The sequence below is a fragment of the Heterodontus francisci genome, chromosome 8 (assembly GCF_036365525.1).
Source record: "Heterodontus francisci isolate sHetFra1 chromosome 8, sHetFra1.hap1, whole genome shotgun sequence".
Taxonomy (NCBI): Eukaryota; Metazoa; Chordata; class Chondrichthyes; order Heterodontiformes; family Heterodontidae; genus Heterodontus; species Heterodontus francisci.
In genome coordinates this window covers 108,724,355-108,746,642 of record NC_090378.1, presented here as the reverse complement: position 1 = coordinate 108,746,642, position 22,288 = coordinate 108,724,355, and the positions used below count along the sequence as shown (strand labels likewise).

Below are 22,288 nucleotides of genomic sequence, written 5' to 3'. Positions count from 1 at the left end.
GAAATTTGATCTAGCGCCGAAGAAGGAATGGCAATATATTTCTAGAATGGTGTGTGACTTGGAGGGAAACTTGCAGGTTATGGTGTTCCCATGTGCTTGCTGCCCTAGTCCTTCTAAGTGGTAGAGGGCACAGGAGGTGAGAGGTGTTGTTGAAGAAGCCTTGGTGATAGTTTGCAATGCATCTTATTGATGGTACACACTGTACTGGTGGGGACCTCAGGAGGTGGTAGAGATGAATCATCCACTTGGCACTTCTAGCTGAAGATGGGTACAAATGCTTTAGCCTTGCCTTTTGTATGCACGTGCTGGGCTCCGCCATCCTTGAGGATGGGAATGTTCATGCAGCCAGCTCCTCCTGTGAGGAGTTTAATTGTCCACCATCCTTCATGACTGGATGTGGCAGGACTGCACAGCTTTGATCTGATCCGTTAATTGTGGGATCGCTTAGCTCTTGTCAATAGCATGCTGTTTCCGCTGTTAAATATGCATGTCCTATGTTATAACATCACCAGATTGGCACCTAATTTTTAAGTATGTCTGGTGCTGCTCCTGGCATGCTCTCCTACACTCCTCACTGAACCAGGGTTGGTCCGCTGGCTTGATGGTAATAGTACAGTGAAGGATACACTGAGCCATGAGGTTACAGATTGTGGTGGAATACAATTCTGCTGCTGATGACCCATGGCACCTCATGGATGCCCAGTTTTGAGCTGCTAGATCTGTTCTGAAACAATCCTGTTTAGCACAGAGGTAGTGCCACACAACAGGATGGAGGGTATCCTCAGTGTGAAGATGGGACTTCATCTCCACAAGGACTGTACAGTGGTCACTCCTACCAATACTGTCATGGACAGATGCATCTGCAACAAGTATATTGGTGAGGACGAGGTCAAGTAGCTTTTCCCCCCTCATAATGCTTCACTCACCACCTGCGCAGGCCCAGTCTGGCAAATATGTCCTTCAGGATTCAGCTAGCTCAGTTCGTAGTGGCGTTACCAAGCCGTTTTTGTGATGAACAGTGAAATTCCCCACCCCAGAGCACATTCTGTGCCCTTGCTACCCTCAGTACTTCTTCCAAGTGGTGTTCGATATTAAGTTGAAAATAGCAATAGCACTCCTTTGCAGATATTTAATCCAAATCACAAAGCTTAAATGAATTTACTAAAAAAGCAACATATTGTTCCCTTGTAATAAATGTTTCCATCTAAATTTTTAAGCCAAACTACAGGGATCATTTAAACTACTAAAAGAATATCCATGTACAACCCTCATCTCAGCTGTAATGCAGGACAATCTTTATTGCAGCCATCACCAGAATCACCACTCATACTCTGTTAACCATTTCCATTGTGAGATACAAGCTACAAAATAGATTTCAAGGAAAAAATGTGCATCAGGACTGTTACATTACTGACATTCTCTCATTCACATTCAAACTGTCATGATTCCATACATGGGAAATATGGACCTTTTCACAAGTAAATATGAATTTTCAAATCACACCACCTCGAGAGCAACATCTTATACATATTTCACATTTCAAATTCAAATGTTGCGCTTACATATAAATTCAAACACAGATTTTCAAGAATTTTCCTACCCAAATAAAAACTTTAAAGAAATTGTATTCTAAACTACCACAAAAAATATTTTGTGCAGAAAACTGAAGATTTGAGATTCATTACTTTGAGCTTATTTTTCTCCTCTTCATGTTTCTATAGGCACTTGCAACCTCCCAGTACCCCAACTAACTTACAACCACAGTCAAGGCCATTCCTGTCCACATCTGATGACCTTACATACGAACTTTCCGGCAGAAGCCACTGAATTGCACCCAAAACCGAAAGGTTGACTGCCTTTTTTTTCTCTGTATCTGGGAGCACTGTGGTCAATGGTAGTGTCCATGTTGCTGTCGGTAGTGATTAGCTAACCCAGTACGTACAGGAATCAGCCAGTGGAGCTTCTGAGCCTCTGTCTCAGAAATAAACCAGCTGCCTCATTTACCCACTGAACTTTAGCAAGCTTTACACCTGGTTTCTAATCCTCTTTTGTATATTCTAGCTGCTCAAGGAGGATGCAAAGGTTCTGACCAAACTGATGGAGCTGCGGACTGACAAGTCCCTAGGTCCTGATGGACTTCATCCAAGGGTCTTAAAAGAGGTGCCTAATGAGGTAGTAGATGCGTTGGTGTTAATGTTTCAAAATTCACTAGATTCTGGAAAGGTTTCATCAAACTGGAAAGTAGCAAATATAACCTCTCTATTCAAGAAGTGGGAGGAGGCAGAAAACAGGTAACTATAGGCCAGCTAGCTTGACGTCTGTCGTGGAGGTGGTGTTAGGATCAATCATTAAGGAGGTTGTAGCTGGGTACTTAGAAAAACTCAAGGTAATCGAGAATAGTCAGCATGGCTTTGTGAAAGGGAAATCATGCATAACAAATTTGTTGGCGTTCTTTGAAGGAGTGACATGTGCTGTGGATAAAGGGGAGCCCGCTGACGTACTGTACTTGGATTTCCAGAAGGCATTTGACAAGGTGCCACATAAAAGGTTATTGTGCAGAGTAGGAGCTCATGGTGTAGGGGGTAACATACTGGCATGGATAGAAGATTGGCTGGCTGGCAGAAAACAGAGAATATGCATAATTTCTGATTGGCAGGATGTGACGAGTGGAGTCCCACAGGGGTCTGTGCTGGGGCCTCAACTTTTTACAATTTATATCAATGACTTAGATGAGGGGAGCGATGGCATGGTAGCTAAATTTGCAAATGATACAAAGATAGGTAGGAAACTATGTTGTGAAGAGGACATAGGGAGGTTGCAGACAGATAGCGATTGGTTGAGTGAGTAGGCAAAAATCTGGCAGATAGAGTACAATGTGGGAAAATGTGAAGTTGTTCACTTTGGCAGGAAGAATAAAAAAGCAGAGTATCACTTAAACGGAGAACGACTGCAGAATTCAGAGGTGCAGAGGGATCTCGGTGTTCTAGTGCATGAATCACAAAAAGTTAGTATGCAGGTACAGCAAGTAATAAAGAAGACTAATGGAATGCTATCCTTTATTACAAGAGAAATTGTAAATAAAAGTAAGGATTATATGCTTCAGTTATATAGGGCATCGGTGAGACCACATTTTTAATACTCTGTACAGTTTTGGTCTCCTTATTTAAGGAAGGATGTAAATGCATTGGAGGTGGTTCAGATGAGGTTTACTAGATTGATACCTGGAATGAGCGGGTTGTCTTATGAGGAAAGGTTGGACAGACTGGGCTTGTTTTCACTGGAGTTTAGAAGAGTGAGGGGAGACTTGATTGAAGTTTATAAGATCCTGAATGGTCTTGACAAGGTGGTTGTGGAAAGGATGTTTCCTCTTGTGGGTGAGTACAGAACTAGGGGGCACTGTTTTAAAATTAGGGGTCACTCTTTTAGGACAGAGATGAGGAGATACTTTTTCTCTCAGAGGGTTGTGCGACTTTGGAACTCTGTGCCTCAGAAGGTGGTGGAGGCGGGGTCATTGAATATTTTTAAGGCAGAGTTAGATTCTCGTTCGGCAAGGGAATCAAGGGTTATCAGGAGCAGGAGGGAGTGTGGAATTCGAAACAGATCAGCCATGATCTTATTAAATGGCGGAGCAGGCTCGAGGGGCCGAATGGCCTGTTTCGGCTCCTAATTCATATGTTCCTATGTTTTGGCTGTGGGCTTGTCTCTAAAGGAAACTAATTTTTTCATGTTGCACATAGCCAAATATTTACTGATGAAACAATACCAGGAGCAGGACATGACAGCAGGATTGGGCTACTTCAACAACTGCAGTTTCTAAGTCATGACAAATTAATCGGTTGATTCATTAAGAAAATAATTGGTGTGGGTGTAATCAGCACTATATAGATATTGGACTCATTCTGATATTATTCAAGTGGATACAGCTTGTTCTTGTTCTTTGGCCTCCTTATCTCGAGACAATGGGTAAGCGCCTAGAGGTGGTCAGTGGTTTGTGGAGCAGCGCCTGGAGTGGCTATAAAGGCCAATTCTAGAGTGACAGGCTCTTCCACAGGTGCTGCAGAAAAATTTGTTTGTCAGGGCTGTTACACAGTTGGCTCTCCCCTTGCGCTTTTGTCTTTTTTCCTGCCAACTGCTAAGTCTCTTCGACTCGCCACACTTTAGCCCCTCCTTAATGGCTGCCCGCCAGCTCTGGCGAACAAATTAATCGGTTGATTCATCAAGAAAATAATTGGCGTGGCTGTAATCAGCACTATATAGATATTGGACTCATTCTGATATTATTCAAGTGGATACAGCTAATACCCTGCTATTGAGACACATTTATCAAAATACCAAATGTACACTTTCAACAGCTGGTATCTTTTAAAATAAGCTTCTAAGCAAACTTGTGCGTAGTTTATAATATATCGAATTGCTCACTGACAATGGACATATCCGCTTAAGCATCAACAGCCAATTTAAATAAATTAAATTAAAGTAGTGGGTAGCCTGCTTCCAGATTTCTGGCAATGTCAGTCATGAATGGTACATGAAAGTGGCCTGGAGTGACAGTGTCCTCCCTGTTGGGTAGTATCAATATTACATTGTGAATGAATGGAATCAAAAACCCACATGCTACCACTCTGTAGTGTGCAGCATTATGGCTCCAACACACTCTCACCACAAAACAAATATTCTAAAAAATAAAGTAAAGTAAATAAAGGAATCTGCACAACACATTGTTAGAAAACTTTCACAAGTGCCCACGCATCATGTTCTTTGGACAGCTGTTTGTACAAATGTAAGATTGTCACCAATGTAACAGTATTTTTGCATTTCAACGGGACACCTATTTTCATGTTTCAAAGATGATATGAGATTGAACGATTAAGCAAAGGAATAATTCTCGCCTATGGAATAATTTCTTTGCAACAACCTTTTTGTACGGCATAGCACTTACATGCAACATTGATAAACTGATGCGAGGATGCTTCTTTCATCTAAATTTGGATTCCCAAAACTAGAAATAGAAACAGAAAAAAAAATAACTTTTAGGATCTTTTTAATGAAATAATGCTTATCCCAGATGTTCGTGCTAGGCAATGGAACTTTCATGTGTTGTACAAAATACGACCATCAAGGTTCTCAGAGATCAGGAGCAGAACAATTATTTTATGTATAAAGCACTCGACATATTGCTTTAACATTATGGCTCAAAATTAGCCTCATAGAAACATCTTGTGCACTAGTGATATTTCCATTTTCCTTTAACTCTTAGCCCCATGAGAAAAATACCAGATTAGTGTTGAACTTTTGAATTCCCAAATCTACTGGAAACTGGGTTGACACTATTCAAACTAGTTTTACTTGCAAGCCTTACACAGATGTGAAAAAGTAACAACTTTCACTCAATTAGTCTGAATTGGAATTAAATATGCAGTATTGAAGAAAAAATACGAGCCTGGATTTCGTGATTTTTAAAAATTCATTCATGGGATGTGGGCGTCGCTGGCCAGGCCAGCATTTATTGCCCATCCCTAATTGCCCTTGAGAAGGTGGTGGTGAGCTGCCTTTTTGAACCGCTGCAGTCCATTTGGGGTAGGTATACCCACAGTGCCGTTAGGAAGGGAGTTCCAGGATTTTGACCCAGCGACAGTGAAGGAACGGCGATATAGTTCCAAGTCAGGATGGTGTGTGACTTGGAGGGGAACTTTCAGGTGGTGGTGTTCCCATGCATTTGCTGCCCTTGTCCTTCGAGGTGGTAGAGGTCGCGGGTTTGGAAGGTGCTGTCTAAAGGAGCCTTGGTGCATTGCTGCAGTCCATCTTGTAGATGGTACACACTGCTGCCACTGTGCGTCGGTGGTGGAGAGAGTGAATGTTTGTAGTTGGAGTGCCAATCAAGCTGGCTGCTTTGTCCCAGATGTTGTCAAGCTTCTTGAGTGTTGTTTGAGCTGCACCCATCCAGGCAAGTGGACAGTATTCCATCACCTTCCTGACTTGTGCCTTGCAGTTGGTGGACAGGCTTTGGGGAGTCAGAAGGTGAGTTACTCGCCGCAGGATTCCTAGCCTCTGACCTGCTCTTGTAGCCACAGTATTTATATGGCTACTCCAGTTCAGTTTCTGGTCAACGGTAGCCCCTAGGATGTTGATAGTGGGAGATTCAGCGATGATAATGCCATTGAATGTCAAAGAGAGATGGTTAGATTCTCTCTTGTTGGAGATGGTCATTGCCTGGCACTTGTGTGGTGCGAATGTTACTTGCCACTTATCAGCCCAAGCCTGGATATTGTCCAGGTCTTGCTGCATTTCTACACGGACTGCTTCAGTATCTGAGGAGTCACGAATGGTGCTGAACATTGTGCAATCATCAGCGAACATCCCCACTTCTGACCTTATGATTGAAGGTCATTGATGAAGCAGCTGAAGATGGTTGGGCCTAGGTCACTACCCTGAGGAACTCCTGCAGTGATGTCCTGGAGCTCAGATGATTGACCTCCAACAACCACAACCATCTTCCTCTGCGCTAGGTGTGACTCCAGCCAGCAAAGGGTTTTCCCCGATTCCCATTGACTCTAGTTTTGCTAGGGCTCCTTGATGCCATACTCGGTCAAATGCTGCCTTGATGTCAAGGGCAGTCACTCTCACCTCACCTCTTGAGTTCAGCCCTTTTGTCCATGTTTGAACCAAGGCTGTAATGAGGTCAGGAGCTGAGTGGCCCTGGCAGAACCCAAACAGGTTATTGCTAAGCAAGTGCCGCTTGATGGCACTGTTGATGCCACCTTCCATCACTTTACTGATGATTGAGAGTAGACTGATCAGGCGGTAATTGGCCGGGTTGAACTTATCCTGCTTTTTGTGTACAGGACATACCTAGGCAATTTTCCACATTGCAGGGTAGATGCCAGTGTTGTAGCTGTGCTGGAACAGTTTGGCTAGGGGCGCGACAAGTTCTGGAGAACAGGTCTTCAGTACTATTGCCGGAATATTGTCAAGGCCCATAGCTTTTGCAGTATCCAGTGCCATTTGTCGTTTCTTGATATCACGCGGAGTGAATCGAATTGGCTGAAGTCTGGCATCTGTGATGCTGGGGACTTCAGGAGGAGGTCGAGATGGATCATCAACTCGGCTCTTCTGGCTGAAGATTTTTGCAAATGCTTCAGCCTTATATTTCGCACTGATGTGCTGGGCTCCCCCATCATTGAGGATGGGGATATTTGTGCAGCCACCTCCTCCAGTTAGTTGTTTAATTGTCCACCACCATTCACAGCTGGATGTGGCAGGACTGCAGAGCTTAGATCTGATCCGTTGGTTATGGGATCGCTTAGCTCTGTCTATCACATGCTGCTTACGCAGTTTGGCACACAGATAGTCCTGTGTTGAGGCTTCACCAGGTTGACACCTCATTTTGAGGTATGCCTGGTGCTGCTCCTGGCACCCCCTCCTGCACTCTTCATTGAACCAGGGTTGGTCTCCTGGCTTGATGGTAATGGTAGAGTGGGGGATATGCTGGGCCATCAGGTTACAGATTGTGGTTGAGTACAATTTTGCTGCTGCTGATGGCCCACAGCGCCTCATGGATGCCCAGTTTTGCATTGCTAGATCTGTTCTAAATTTATCCCATTTAGCACGGTGGTAGTGTCACACAACACGATGGAGGTATCCTCAATGTGAAGGTGGGACTTCGTCTCCACAAGGACTGTGCGGTGGTCACTCCTACCAATACTATCATGGACAGATTCATCTGTGGCAGGCAGATTGGTGAGGACGAGGTCAAGTATGTTTTCCCCTGTTGTTGGTTCCCCCACCACCTGCCACATACCCAGTCTAGCAGATATGTCCTTTAGGACTCGGCCAGCTCGGTCAGTAGTGGTGCTACCAAGTCACTCTTGGACATTGAAGTCCCCCACCCAGAGTACATTCTGTGCCTTTGCCACCCTCAGTGCTTTTTCCAAGTGCTGTTCAACATGGAGGGGTCCGGACTCATCAGCTGAGGGAGGGAGGGCGGTAGGTGGTAATCAGCAGGAGGTTTCCTTGTCCATGTTTGATCTGATACCATGAGACTTCATTGGGTCCAGAGTCGATGTTGAGGACTCCCAGGGCAACTCCCTCCTTACTGTATACCACTGTTCCACCTTCTCTGACGGATCCGTCATGCTGGTGGGACAGGACCTACCCAGGGATGGTGATGGCAGTGTCTGGGACATTGTCTGTAAGGTACGATTCAGTGAGTATGACTATGTTAGGCTGTTGCTTGACTAGTATGTGGGACAGTTCTCCCAACTTTGGCACAAGTCCCCAGATGTTAGTAAGGAGGACTTTGCAGGGTCAACAGGGCTGGTTTTGCCGGTGTCGTTTCCGGTGCCCAGGTCGATGCCGGGTGGTCCATCCGGTTTCATTCCTTTTTATTGACTTCGTAGCGGTTAGATACAACTGAATGGCTTGCTGGTCCATTTCAGAGGGTATGTAAGAGTCAACCACATTGCTGTGGGTCTGGAGTCAGATGTCGGCCAGACCAGGTAACGACAGCAGGTTTCCTTCCCTCAAGGACATTAGTGAACCAGATGGGTTTTTACAACAATCAACGATGGTTTCATGGCTATCATTAGACTAGCTTTTTAATTCCAGATTTATTAATTGAATTCAAATTCCACCTTCTGCTGTGGTGGGATTTGAACCTATGTCCCCAGAGCAATGCCCTGGGTCTCTGGGTTACTAGTCCAGTGACAATACCACCACGCCACTGCCTCCCTCTAATTACCAATTCACTACACTTAACAGCTGGCCACAAATCTTTTTGTGGGCTGTTGAGAGGAATATTGCTCTAACTCAGCATTTGATGTAGTGTGGCCCACTCTATAGGACACTTAAGGTGTCTGCGAGCAGGGCAAGCAACAGCAACTCTCTTCAACCAGATTGAAGAATCGTCACTGAGGAACACCAGGAAATATAAATCACATTTAATTCATGTTAAGCTAAATAGAAAGCAAACAGCAAAATCATAAAGCAAAATATATTGGGAAATAAAGATGGGATTAAGAGAGAGAGATAAAAGACAGAAAGAACAAGCAAAAAAAAATGTAATTCTAAAAAAACTCCAATACTAATTAACTCCTGAAGGAATGTGACTCCACATTTGTAGATTACATTTTCAGGGCGAGAGAGGTTGTTTGCAGTAATTATCACATTGTTAAAAAACTCTCTCACACCTGAATGCACCAATCCTAACTTTTCAGGCACGTTTAGTGGATAGCTAGTGAGTAAAGTACCCCAGCTTCATGCGTTGGATGTATTTCAATGCAGAGTCTATAGCGCAGCCTGTGCTGAAGCAGGGTAACTCAAACAGCAAATTCCAGATTTCCACATTTAACTGTGCAAATGCTGTCCAATTTATTCTAGAATAACGGTGAGCATTGACAGCCTCACTGAACCAGTAAGTCATACAGCCAAAGCTGTACCCTAACTTTGAGATTCAGGTGACTGCTGTAAACTATAAGTTTCAATTTATGTGCTATATGATGTCATCCCAAATCAAAGCAAATTTGTCACTTTCAGTTAGCTGCAACTATTCACTAAACGTAATGCATGTCTGTCATCTAAAAGGGGAGAGACCATTAAACTAAAGCAATGTAACAATGAAACAGAGGTATCAAGGCTCCAACCATTTTATGAGAATTTACCAGCATGACCTCAAACATAATGGGCAGCTTACTGGAAAACTGCAGATGCGCTTCCCATTGATTTCAACTTTAGAGGCCTAGCTGTTGGAGTGGGGGCTTGCAAAATTCTACCCGATAATGTTGCAAAAACACTAATATTTTAATATTGGTCAGGTACATCAACGGTTTCCTGGTTCCAGAATCTACACTTCATGAGAAGCTTGGCTACTGCCCATGTGACAGTCAATTGCACCATTACTTTCAAGTAATCCAACTCTTTATTTGACCATTCCAGGGAAATATGTAATTTCTGGCATCTAAGCCATGAAAAGAGTGAAAAGGAAATGACAACAGACAGGAACAGATATCAACTTTTTATGCATTAGTGTCATAACCTCACTCAGTTTAAATATTTTATGATCACATGCCCATCCTAACATGTCCTTCTTAAAGCTAGTCTGCATACAAGCAAACATGACAAAGTGAATCAAGGCCTATTACAAACGATTTATTAAAAAAAACAAATCTCTCTACTATTTTTACTTATTATCCTTCCTCATTTCTATTAGATGTTAATAGTTCTCATATAATGGCATGATGCTATTCTACTAATTAGGCCATTTAGTAGAAGTCTACAATGAAGATTCTGCAGGTACCTCTTTGCATTGTCCAACAAAATTAACATGCTCGCTCCACCATCGTCTTGAAAGCTTTCGTAGTGATGCCGGTCTGCATTGCCAATCAAATAGTCAAAAATTGCAGTATCTATTATATCCAGGAGGCGCGGACCAGAATCATAAAGAGGGGTCTTCTTTACGGCATCACAGTAACTTTCATCATATTCCCACCTACAGCAAAGAGAAGTTACATTGAGGAGCAATACCCAAAAGTTTAGAAACAAATTACAGTACATACCAGAAAATCAAGATCATTATGTCATTGAGCATTGCTCACTGCCAAGATATTGTATCTCAGACTTTTATCACATTGATTGCTTTAACTAAGAGGCATTGTAATCCATTCTGTAGGATAAAACTTCATTAATTAAAAAAAAATTGTGTGCATGTGCTTGCGCATGTATGTTTCTGTGTACTACTGTACTTCTTAAAGCATTTTATCCCCTTTCTTGTCCTCTCTTGAAGGCAACACAAAAGGCACCAGAAGCCCTCTCGAGTGTGCCTGAATGATGCTCGTGCTACTAGAACCCATACTGTTGTCCAATAATTCAACAACCATAGCATTTCAGGTCAGCTCAATCCTGGCTTTCGCCATCTCACAGCAGTTCCTGTTTGAATCCTTTTTCTCTGATTTCCATATCACCTAGACTGCCCTGATAAAATACACCAATGTCCTATGCAATTGTGGTGCACTATGCCTCCTGAATCTCCCCACATACTTCATTATAATCATTCCACCCTCTCTCCTCAGTGATCCATTTTTGTTCCACTTCTACCAGTTGAAATGGAGCCATTAAATCTCCAATCTTTAATGTAATGTAGTACAATGTCCCATGGTGCTTCAAAGGAATATAACCAGACCAAAATTGACACTGGGCCAAAGGAGACATCAGGACAGTTAAAGTGGTAGGTTTTAAGCAGCCTCTTTAAAGGAGGAGAGAGGGGTTCAGGGAGGTAATTCCAGAGCTTGGGCTCTCCACAATTGGTGGGGCAAAGGAAGTGGAGGATCCACATGAGGCCCAGTCTTGTGCAGCTGGAGTCGGTCGCAAGATTGGGAAAGGTGAGGCCACGGAGGGATTTGAACAGGAGGATGAGACTTTTAAATTTGAGGTATTGCTGGACCAGGAGCCACTGTAAGTTAGTGAGCATAGAAGCAATCGGTGAACAAGATTTCATGCAAGTTAGGTTACGGACAGTAGAGTTTTGAATGAGTTCAAGGTTATGGAAAGTGGACGATGGGAGGCCAACCAAGAGAGTATTGGAATAGTTGTGTCTGGTGGTAATAAACCATGGATGAGGATTTCAGTAACAGATGGGCTGATGCAGGATTAGAAATGGGCAATATTACGGCGGCAGAGGGGACATGGGAATGGAAGCTTAACAGGATTAAACAGGATGCCAAGGTTGCGATTTTTCTGGCTCAGCCTCAGACAATGGTCAGGAAGAGGGTGGAATCAGCGGTTAGGGAACGGAGTTTCATGTGGGAGCTGAAGACCACAGCTTCGGTCTTCCCAATACTTAATTGGACGAAATTTGATGTTGAATAAGCAGTCGGGCAACTCAGACAGTGGAGTGTTGAGGTGGTGAGGTAGTGCTGGATAACATCAGCCAACATGTGGATCCTGGCACTCTGCGTTTGGATGATGTTGCTAAGGGGCAGTGTGTGGATGAGATGTAGAAGGGGCCAAGGATAGGTCCTTGGTGAATTATAGAAGTAACGGTACTGGAGTGGGAAGCAGGGCTTTTGCAGGCGTTTCTCTGGCTACAACTGGATAGAAATAGTGGAACCAGGCGAGGACAGTTCAACTCAGCTGCACAATGGAGGAGTGGCATTGGAGGAGGATGGCGTGGCCAACCATGAGGAGGAATAGTGCATCACAGTTACACATTATGTCTCCTGTGACTTTGATTAGAGCTATTTCAGAGCCATGGCAGGGGTGTAAACCTCATTGGAGAGGGCCAAACTGGAGCTGTGGATAAGTTGGATGTGGATTTTGGAGGCAACAACACGCTCAAGGATTTGGTGAGGAAAGGGAGGTTGGAGATGGGGAGATAGTTTGCAAGGACAGAGGGGTTAAGGGGAGGTCTTTTGGAGGTGGGGATTGATGACGACAGATTAAAAAGGGGGTGGGACAGTACCTGAGAAGAGGGAACTATTTACAATATTAGCTAGCATGGAGGCCAGGAAGAGTCGGGTGGCCTGCAGTTTAGTGGGAATAGGGTCAGGAGAGCAGGAGGTGGTCCTCATTCACAAGATAAACCTGGAGAGGACATAAGGGGAGATAGAGTGAAACTAGAGAAAGATGCGAGTTCAGATCTATGGTTAGAGAACGAAGATTTATATGCTGGTGAGCAGGATGGATTAAAGTGAGGTGTTCAGAGCAGGAAAGGTGCCAGAGGAGTAGGAAGACAAACTAAGGTGAGGTCTTGTCATAAGAACTGCACTGCCACCACAGCTGTTTGAATGGGGCAAGCAACGGAAGGTATAGACAGGCGGGGAGGCTTCAATAAAGGGGGAAATGTACCATCACCAGTGAACCAGATTTCCCTCAAAGCCACGATGTCAATGCAATAATCTGCATTAAGGTCATGGATTTCAAGGATCCTGTTCACAAAAGAATGGACATTCTGAAGGAAGAGGCAGAGAGGGGAAGTGGTTGTTAACCCACTGGTAGCGTCCATGAGGCCAGTGGGGGAGGTGAGTCAGGAACAGCGTTGGCAAGATTACCCCAGCAAGTGAGCCAGGTGGGAAGGTCAGCAACATATAATACGCGACTAACTTTAACTCTAATTTTTCCTCCTTTTCATTCCTTCCATTCCCTCCATGTGGCCAAGTGTCCAGTTTTTGCTCAGCATCACCTTAGCTGTTTGTTCCAAGATTTATGACTTTGTGAATGGTTGCAGTACAAGTCTGTGTTCAGTAACTTTACTGAGAGTTACACCACCCATAAGGAGTTATCTACTGGGGGGGCAGGGGGTGCACATTGAATAAGGAGAAGGGGCCATTATTGGCGTAACATAAGCAGCCAATTTCTCGAATTCCCAATTTCATTTGGCTTTTGCACATCCGAGTGTTATTAGGATGTTGATAAGATATTGTAAGCTCCATGATCATGAGAAATAAAAACTGACAGGCATCTGTGGAAATACGCAGCTAAATGACTCAGGGCATACCTGGCTAGCTTTCCCTCTCGATAAGTCCTGCCCCATGGGTGTCTATGTTTTTGTAATGGCCAGATGTCAGGTAACCATAGTGTGACAGATCCTTCCATAATATGCCCATCAGCACAGGCTGGTTCTGATTCCCTGCAGTAGTAGCATTTTCCATAAAAGCAGCTATTGTTACCTGAAACAGTAAAATAATTCATCAAGACAAATCCAGAAAATCAACAGTTTCATTTAAAACACCCCACAGAACCAGTGAAGTTCATTTACCATTCAAATTAACAATTGTAAAACTAAATACAGCAAGGATGCCACAACAAAAAGCTTCACTCCAATGGAATATAATTGTTTTCAGATCTGATCAAGGTGAGGCGATGTTTCATAAAATCACAATATAAGAAAAGCCTATGGAATGTCTCCTGACAATGCAGAACATGCGCAGAGCAATCGCCGATATAATCAATGCGTCCGAACATTTGCCAGCTTGCCAGTATGGGTCTGGGCATGGGCGCGTCAATGTCACACGCAATGATGTCCGAGTGTAGCTTCATCCCTCAATATGAACATACAAATTAGGAGAAGGCGGCCATTTGGCCCCTCTAGCCTGCTCCGCCATTTAATCAGATCATGTTTCTGTCTCGAATTCCACACTCCCATCTACCTCCAATAACCTTTGATTCCCTTGCCTACAAGAATGTATCTACTGCCACCATAAAATTTTTCAATGACCCCGCCTCCACCAGCTTCTCAGGCACAGAGTTCCAAAGTTGCACAACCCTCAGAGAGAAAAAATTTCTCCTCATCTTGGTCCTAAAATGGTGACCCCTAATTTTAAAACAGTGCCCCCTAGTTCTGGATTCATCCGCAAGAGGAAACATCATTTCCACATCCACCTTGTCAAGACCGTTCAGGATCTTACATACTTCAATCAAGTCTCCCCTCATTCTTCTAAATTCCAGTGAAAACAAGCTCAGTCTATCCAACCTCTCCTCATAAGACAACCCGCTCATTCCAGGTACCAATCTAGTCAACCTCCTCTGAACCAGCCAATCTTCTATCCATGCTAAAATGTAACCCCTTACACCATGAGCTCCTATTTTGTGCAATAACCTTTTATGTGGCACCTTGTCAAATGCCTTCTGGAAATCCAAGTACAGTACGTCAAAAGGCTCCCCTTTGTCCACGGCACATGTTGCTCCTCCAATGCATTCACATCCTTCCTTAAATAAGGAGACCAAAACTGCATAAAGTATTCGAGATGTGGTCTCACCAATGCCCTGATATAACTGAAGCATAACATCCTTACTTTAATTTTCAATTCCTCTTGTAATGAAGGATAGCATTCCAGTAGCCTTCTTTATGACTTGCTGTATACCTGCATACAAATTTTTTGTTACTCATGCACTGGAACACCTAGATCCCTCTGCACCTCGGAGTTCTTCAGTCATTCTCCGTTTAAGTGATACTCTGCTTTTTTATTCTTCCTGCCAAAGTGAACAACTTTACATTTTCCCACATTATGCTCCATCTGCTAGATTTTTGCCCACTCACTCAACCTATCGATATCTGTCTGCAACCTCCTTATGTCCTTTTCACAACATATTTTCCTACCTATCTTTGTGACATTGATATAAATTGTAAAAAGTTGAGGCCCCAGCACAGATCGCTGCAGGACTTCACTTGTCACACCCTGCCAATCAGAAAAGGACCCATTTATGCAAAAGCTCTGTTTTCTGCCAGCCAGCCAATCTTCTATCCATGCTAAAATGGAACCCCCTACACCATGAGCTCCTATTTTGCGCAATAACCTTTTATGTGGCACCTTGTCAAATGCCATCTGAAAATCCAAGTACAGTACATCAACAGGCTCCCCTTTGTCCACGGCACATTTTGCGCCTTCAAAGAAGTCTAATAAATTGGTTAAACACGATCTCCCTTTCACAAAGCCATCACCGCCTCCATTCCTCGCAACAGTACCCAGCTCCCTCCTGCAATTGTCGCCTCAATGGCCACTTCTCTGCCCCACTCCTGCCATTCTCTCCTGTGTCCGTCTGCTCACCACCTCATTTTGCTGCTCTCGACTGTTTGCCGCACCATCCCGCCACTCCACTCTGCTTGCTGCTCCATCCCGCTGCTCTCTGCTCATTTCGCCACTCCCGACTCTTCACCGCTCGCTTCCTTCCTCGCTGCTAGCACCCCGCTTGCTCCTCCCACCTGCTGCTTCTCCGGCTGGGGAGCGAGCAGCGGGAGGGAACAGCAAGCAGATGGGGGCAGGACAGAATGGCAGGATGGAGCGCCGAGCAGTGGGTTGAAACGGCGAAGAGTAGGGAGGGACGGGATGGAGCAGCGACTGTCAACAGCGGCGGGAGGGAGCAGGGAAGAGTGTGGCAATTGGGGGCGGGAGTGGGAAACTGAATGCAGCAATTGAGGCAGCGATCACAGGAGGGAGCTGGGAACTGAAGCGGCAATTGCAGGAGGGAATGGGGTACTGTTGTGCGGGAGGGTGTGGAGGCGACGATCACGGTCATTGAGGGGTGAGGGGGTTTGGGTTCAGTTCGTCTTTTTGTGTCAAATTGAACGGCGCCATCTTTAACATTGGCTGCTGCCTGAGATGTCGCAGACAGTGACTTTTCATAGAAACATAGAAAAATAGGAGCAGGAGTAGACCCTCCGAGCCTGCTCCGCCATTCAATGCGATCATGGCTGATCATCCAAACTCAGTACCCTGTTCCCGCATTCTCCCCGTATCCCTTGATCCCTTTAGCCCTAAGAACTATAACGAACTGTTTCTTGAATATATTTAATGATTTGGCCTCAACTGCTTTCCGTGGTAGAGAATTCCACAGGTTCACCACTCTCTGGGTGAAGAAATCTCTCCTCATCTCAGTCCTAAATGGCTTATTCCTTATCCTTAGACTGTGACCCCTGGTCCTAGACATCCCCCACCATCGGGAACATCCTTCCTGCATCTAGTCTATCCAGTCCTGTTAGAATTTTGTAGGTTTCTACGAGATCTCCTCTCATTCTTCTAAACTCTAGCGAATACAAGCCTAATCGACTCAATCTCTCCTCATACGTCAGTCCCGCCATCCCAGGAATCAGTCTGGTAAACCTTTGCTGCACTCCCTCTATAGCAGATAAGGAGATCAAAACTGCACACAATACTCAAGGTGTGGTCTCACCAAGGCCCTGCAATAATTGCAGCAAGACATCCTTGCTCCTGTACTCGAATCCTCTGACTATGAAGGCCAACATACCATTTGCCTTCTTAACTGCCTGCTGCACCTGCATGCTTACTTTCAGCGACTGGTGCACAAGAGCACCCAGGTCTCGCTGCACCTCCCCCTTTCCCAATCTATCGCCGTTCAGATAATAATCTGCCTTCCTGTTTTTGCCACCAAAGTGGATAACCTCACATTTATCCACATTATACTGCACCCGCCATGTATTTACCCACTCACTCAACCTGTCCAAATCACACTGGAGCTTCTCTGCATCCTCCTCACAGCTCACACTCCCACCCAGCTTTGTGTCGTCTGCAAACCTGGATATATTACATTTAATTCCCTCATCTATATCATTAATATATATTGTGAATAGCTGAGGTCCTAGCACTGATCCCTGAAGTACCCCACGAGTCACTGCCTGCCACTCGGGAAAAAACCCGTTTATTCCTACTCTTTGTTTCCTGTCTGCCAACCAGTTCTCTATCCATGTCAGTACCTTACACCCAATCCCATGTGCTTTAATTCTGCAGGCTAATCTCTTATGTGGGACCTTATCGAAAACCTTCTGAAAGTCCAAATACACCACATCCACTGGTGCTCCCTTATCTATTCTACTAGTTACATCCTCAAAAAGTTCCAGTAGATTTGTCAAGCATGATTTCCCTTTTGTAAATCCATGTTGACTTTGTCCGATCCTGTAACTGTTTTCCAAGTGCTCTGCTATTACATCTTTTATAATGGACTCTAGCATTTTCCCCACTACTGATGTCAGGCTAATCAGTCTACTTTCTCTCTTCTTTTTTAAATAGTGGGGTTACATTAGCTACCCTCCAATCCATTGGAACTGTTCCACAGTCTATAGAATTTTGAAAAATGACCAGCAATGCATCTACTATTTCTAGGGCCACTTCCTTAAGTTCTCTGGGATGTAGATTATCAGGCCCTGGGGATTTATCGGCCTTCAATCCCGTCACTTTCCCTAACACCATTTCCCCACTAATACGGATTCCATACAGTTCCTCCTTCTCACGAGACCCTATGTTCCCCAACATTTCTAGGAGGTAATTTGTGTCCTCCTTTGTGAAGACAGAACCAAAGTATGTATTTAATTGGCCTGCCATTTCTTTGTTCCCCATTATAAATTCCCCCGTTTCTGACTGTAAGGGACCCACATTTGTCTTCACTAATTTTTTTCTCTTCACATATCTATAGAAGCTTTTACAGTCAGTTCTCTGCGAGTTTACTCTCATACTCGATTTCCCCCTTCTTAATCAATCCCTTTGTCCTCCTTTGCTGAATTCTAAACTGCTCCCAATTATCAGGTTTGCTGCTTGTTCTGGCCATTTTATATTTCTCCTCCTTGGATCTAATACTATCCCTAATTTCTTTTGTAAGCCACGGTTGAGCCACCCTTCCTGTTTTATTTTTGAGCCAGACAGGAATGAACAATTGTTGTAATTCATCCATGCGCTCTTTAAATGCTAGCCATTGCCTATCCACTGTCAACCCTTTAAGTAACGTTCCCCAATCTATCATAGCCAACTCGTGCCTCATACCTTCATAGTTTCCTTTATTTAAATTCAGGACCCTAGTCTCGGAATCAACTCTCTCACTTTCGGTTTCAGTTGATGAGGCTGCATTTGCGCATGTGCCAATAGTGCGCTACTTAGTTGTTGTGTTGCCAGCAAACGCATCCAAAAGCCTATTGGCTTTCAGTGATCAATGTTGAAAACCAGAGGGACTACATGTGTTAACTCAGTTAGTGTTAGTCATTGACGTATTTGCATTTGATTGGCGAGGCTACTAAGCGCCACGCAGTGAAAGACATAAGTTACATAAAAGCTGTGAGCAAATTCCAAAAAGTGCATTTTGTTACAATTGTGCAATCTGTACGCCACAGCTTCTTGTAACTGTTGCTGCATGAGTTTCATTGGTCCCAAACCGAAGTATTTTTTATTTACCTCATTTTATTAAGTGACAAGAATATGGTTGATTTTTCTACTACTACAGGCACTGTTTTCCTCAGTCTTTGAATATAATTCAACTTCTGCATACAAAAGAACTCTGCCCTCGGACATGGGAAAAACTTGGATTCTGTCATCCTGCTCATTTGGTCTTCCTCACTCCTACTATACTCAAAGTTTTGTTTTGGAATCAAATCTCAGTTCCTGATTGTGAAGGCAGCAAAGAGATTTAAGTTAAAATAACAAAAATTTCAACACATACATAAAAATGACCAGCTCCAATGTACATCAGGTCACGAAGTACAAACACCTGGATGAGGAAGAAGAGTCATTACGGCTCCCTCAATACTACAGCAGGTTTACACTGTATTTTTCAGCATCATGTTTAACTAACTTGCTTGAGATTTTCATGAAGTAACAGAGAGGGTTGATGAGGGTAATGTGGTTGATGCAGTGTACATGGACTTCCAAAGGGCATTTGATAAAGTGCCATACAACAGGCTTGCCAGCAAAGTTAAAGCCTATGGAGTAAAAGGGACAGAAGCAGCATGGATACAAAGTTGTCTGATTGACAGGAAACAGAGAGTAGTGGTGAATAGTTGTTTTTCGGACTAGAGGAAGCTATATAGTGGGGTTCCCCAGATGTCAGTGTTAGGACCTCTGCTTTTCTTGATCTATATTAATGGCCTAGACTTTGGAGTACAGGGTACAATTTGAAAATGTGCAGTTGACACAAAACTTGGAAGTATTGTGAACTGTGAGGAGAATAATGATAAACTTCAAGAGGACATGGCAGGCTGGTGGAATGGGCGGACAAGTGGCAGTTGAAATTTAATGCAGAGAAGTGTGAAGTGATTCATTTTGATAGGAAGAATGAGGACAGGCAATTTAAAACACAGGGTACAATTCTAAAGGGGGTACAGGAGCAAAGGGACCTGGGGGTATATGTGCACAAATCATTGAAGGTTGCAGGGCAGGTTGAGAAAGCAAGGCATACTGGATCCTGGGCTTTATCAATAGAGGTAGAGTACAAAAGAAAGGAAGTTATGATGAAGCTTCATTAAACACTGGTTCAGCCTCAACTGGAGTATTATGCCCAATTGTGGGCATCACACTTTAGGAAGGATGTGAAGGCATTTAGAGATGGTGCAACAAAGGTTCCCGAGAATTGTTCCAGAGATAAGGAACTTCAGTTCTGTGGATAGATTGGAGAAGCTGGAGTTGTTCTCCTTGGAGATGAGAAAATTAAGAGGAGATTTGATAGAGGCTTTCAAAAACATGAGGAGTCTAGACAGAGCAGATAGGGAGAAACTGTTCCCGTTGGTAGCAGGGTCAAGAATCAGAGGACAGCGATTTAAGGTGATTGGCAAAACGCACAATGGTGACATGAGGAAAAGCTTTGCTACACAGTGCATGGTGAGCTGCTTTTGCAGAGAGCTGGCATGGGCATGACGGACTGAATGACCTCCTTCAGCGCTGTAACCATTCTATGATTTTCACCTGGCTGCAAAATAAAAGCATATGTCTAAGAGTTAGCCCTTCAGAGAGTAAAGGCAGCTTTTTCCCGTGGAATTGTTAAAATTAGTCAATTCTCAAAAGAGCTCTATGGTTTTCTAATATAGAACGGAAGTGTGTGCCATTCCAATGTTCTACTTCTTTATGCACCTCCACTCATGAGTTTGGATACAGAACAGGTTGACCCAGACCGGATTTTCAGTGCATAAAGAACACAACCAAAGAGGTTCAATATGTACTTAGCCATTTAGATCCTATATCCTGAATATCCTTCGATAAACCAGCTGCAGCAACATCAGGTGGATGTTAAAAATGAATAAAAATGACTACATTGATTTAATAGAGCTCACTTCTTTATACACTATGCAAGATTTCAGAATGAGATGGAGGAGCAAACGGACGTTGAATCACACTATGTCCCAAATGACTCTTTTATAATCCTTAATTCGTGATGGTTTATTACCATGCTTGTTAGATTAATTTGATTTTATATTATGCTTCAACTGTGATTTGATTCTAAAAGAAAGGCTGCCAGTTGGCTGATTTGGCAGGATACAAGATTTAGGGGAAGTTTAAAAGGTACCTCCTTGCAATCTTTCAGAATGACGATTTGCTTAAGGAGATGGGCATGGATGGTATTTCTTAACTCAAATTAGATCCCCCACTTTCACAACCTAACAGTCATAGCAGATTCAAAACAAAACCTTTCTCACCACCAACCCACCAAATTATCAAAGCATTTCAGTCCAATTTGTTTAAAAAAAAGTGTTAAAAAACCTTTCTGTATAATATGAAATATGTATGATATTGTGGAAGAAACAGAACTAACTATCTGGGATTAATACTCCATGCCCAAAATGGGGTACATACCTTGTCTGAGGAAGGTGCTCAGAAGCTGCTCAGAGGCAACTGGTTTTATCTCAGTATGTAAATTCACATATCTCCCGACAACCACTGGAGCACGGCGTAATCCCAAAATCCTGGGTGAAAAAATATAGGTTATCTCTATGGAGAATAATTATCCTCACGCAAAGCTAAACTATTAAAAGGATTTAACTTGTCACCTTAAATGCCTATCATGGCTGTAGAGCGGCAGTCAACAAACAACATGCAATAGGTCTGGTGAGGGGATTTATTAGTCAGTTCTGATCCAACACTTTTGAGGTTTAGCAATGATTAAGACAAAAGCCAATTGTGAGTTCGCAATATAAGAGCTAAAACTACAGCGTTTTGATGGTGAAATAAAAACAGAAAATGCTGGGAATACTCAGCAAGTCTGGCAGCATCTGTGAAAAGAGAAATAGTTCTGATGAAAGGTCACAAACCTGAAAGGTTAACTCTGTTTCTCTCTACAAAAATGATCCTATGACGTGCTGAGTATTTCCAGCATTTTCTGCTTTTATTTCAGACTTCCAGCATCCATGGGATTCTACTTTTGTGTTTTTACTGAGGTTTGCTACTCGTGAGTTTTCTTACTACTGATGCAGCTCTAGTGCTAATTTGGGCATTTTCTGAATGTAGCAAATTTGAGAAGTAGCTACATAGAGTTACACCCAGGAAAAGAGGCGGTCTCAGGCTCCCCTTTCGCCCCTTCTCTGGTTTGACCGCAACAGGGCTTATCCTTTTTTTTTAAAAACACAATGGTTGAGCTTACTACCTCAGTGAGCGCTTGCTCCTGTTCCTCTAATGTAATTGCAAAAGAAACAAACAAGTTTTCTTGAGTTTAAACAAGAGATAAGTTTATTACACTTAACACTCTAACCTGGTTTAAAATACTAAAAATACGCTACACATTCATGCACACATTCGCACGAGAGTCACAAACACACAGATAGATTACAGAGGGAAACAGATTTGGTGGTTGGATTAAAGTCTGGAATAAATGGAATTTAAATAGAGTTTATACATCCAAAAGTCTTCAGCTGAAATTGCATTCCTGAAGTCTTCGCTGGGCCAGGTGCATGGTGGTGGGCTTACTCTGCTCACGGCTCCTGAAGGCAGAAGAAGGGGTTGATTCACGTTCCCTGGTTGCTGGCTGTGGTGGCCTGTAAGCTTGAGGGGGTTTCCAGTCACAGCTGGATCTTCTCTCGATACTTTCTGGGGAG

The 22,288-nt window shown here is 43.5% G+C and overlaps 1 protein-coding gene across 10 annotated transcripts in view; it reads right to left on the bottom strand.

Moving 5' to 3' along the window:
* Positions 1–22,288, bottom strand: part of fam20b (FAM20B glycosaminoglycan xylosylkinase) — a 209,623-nt gene that overhangs the window by 2,507 nt on the left and 184,828 nt on the right. For all 10 annotated transcript variants that reach the window (XM_068037893.1, XM_068037900.1, XM_068037894.1 and 7 more), the window contains 4 exons: positions 21,054–21,163; positions 13,487–13,658; positions 10,292–10,483; positions 4,940–4,999 (listed from right to left, as the gene is read on the bottom strand). In XM_068037893.1, coding sequence (XP_067893994.1) covers positions 4,940–4,999; positions 10,292–10,483; positions 13,487–13,658; positions 21,054–21,163 — 534 coding nt within the window. The remainder of the gene's footprint in view (positions 1–4,939; positions 5,000–10,291; positions 10,484–13,486; positions 13,659–21,053; positions 21,164–22,288) is intronic.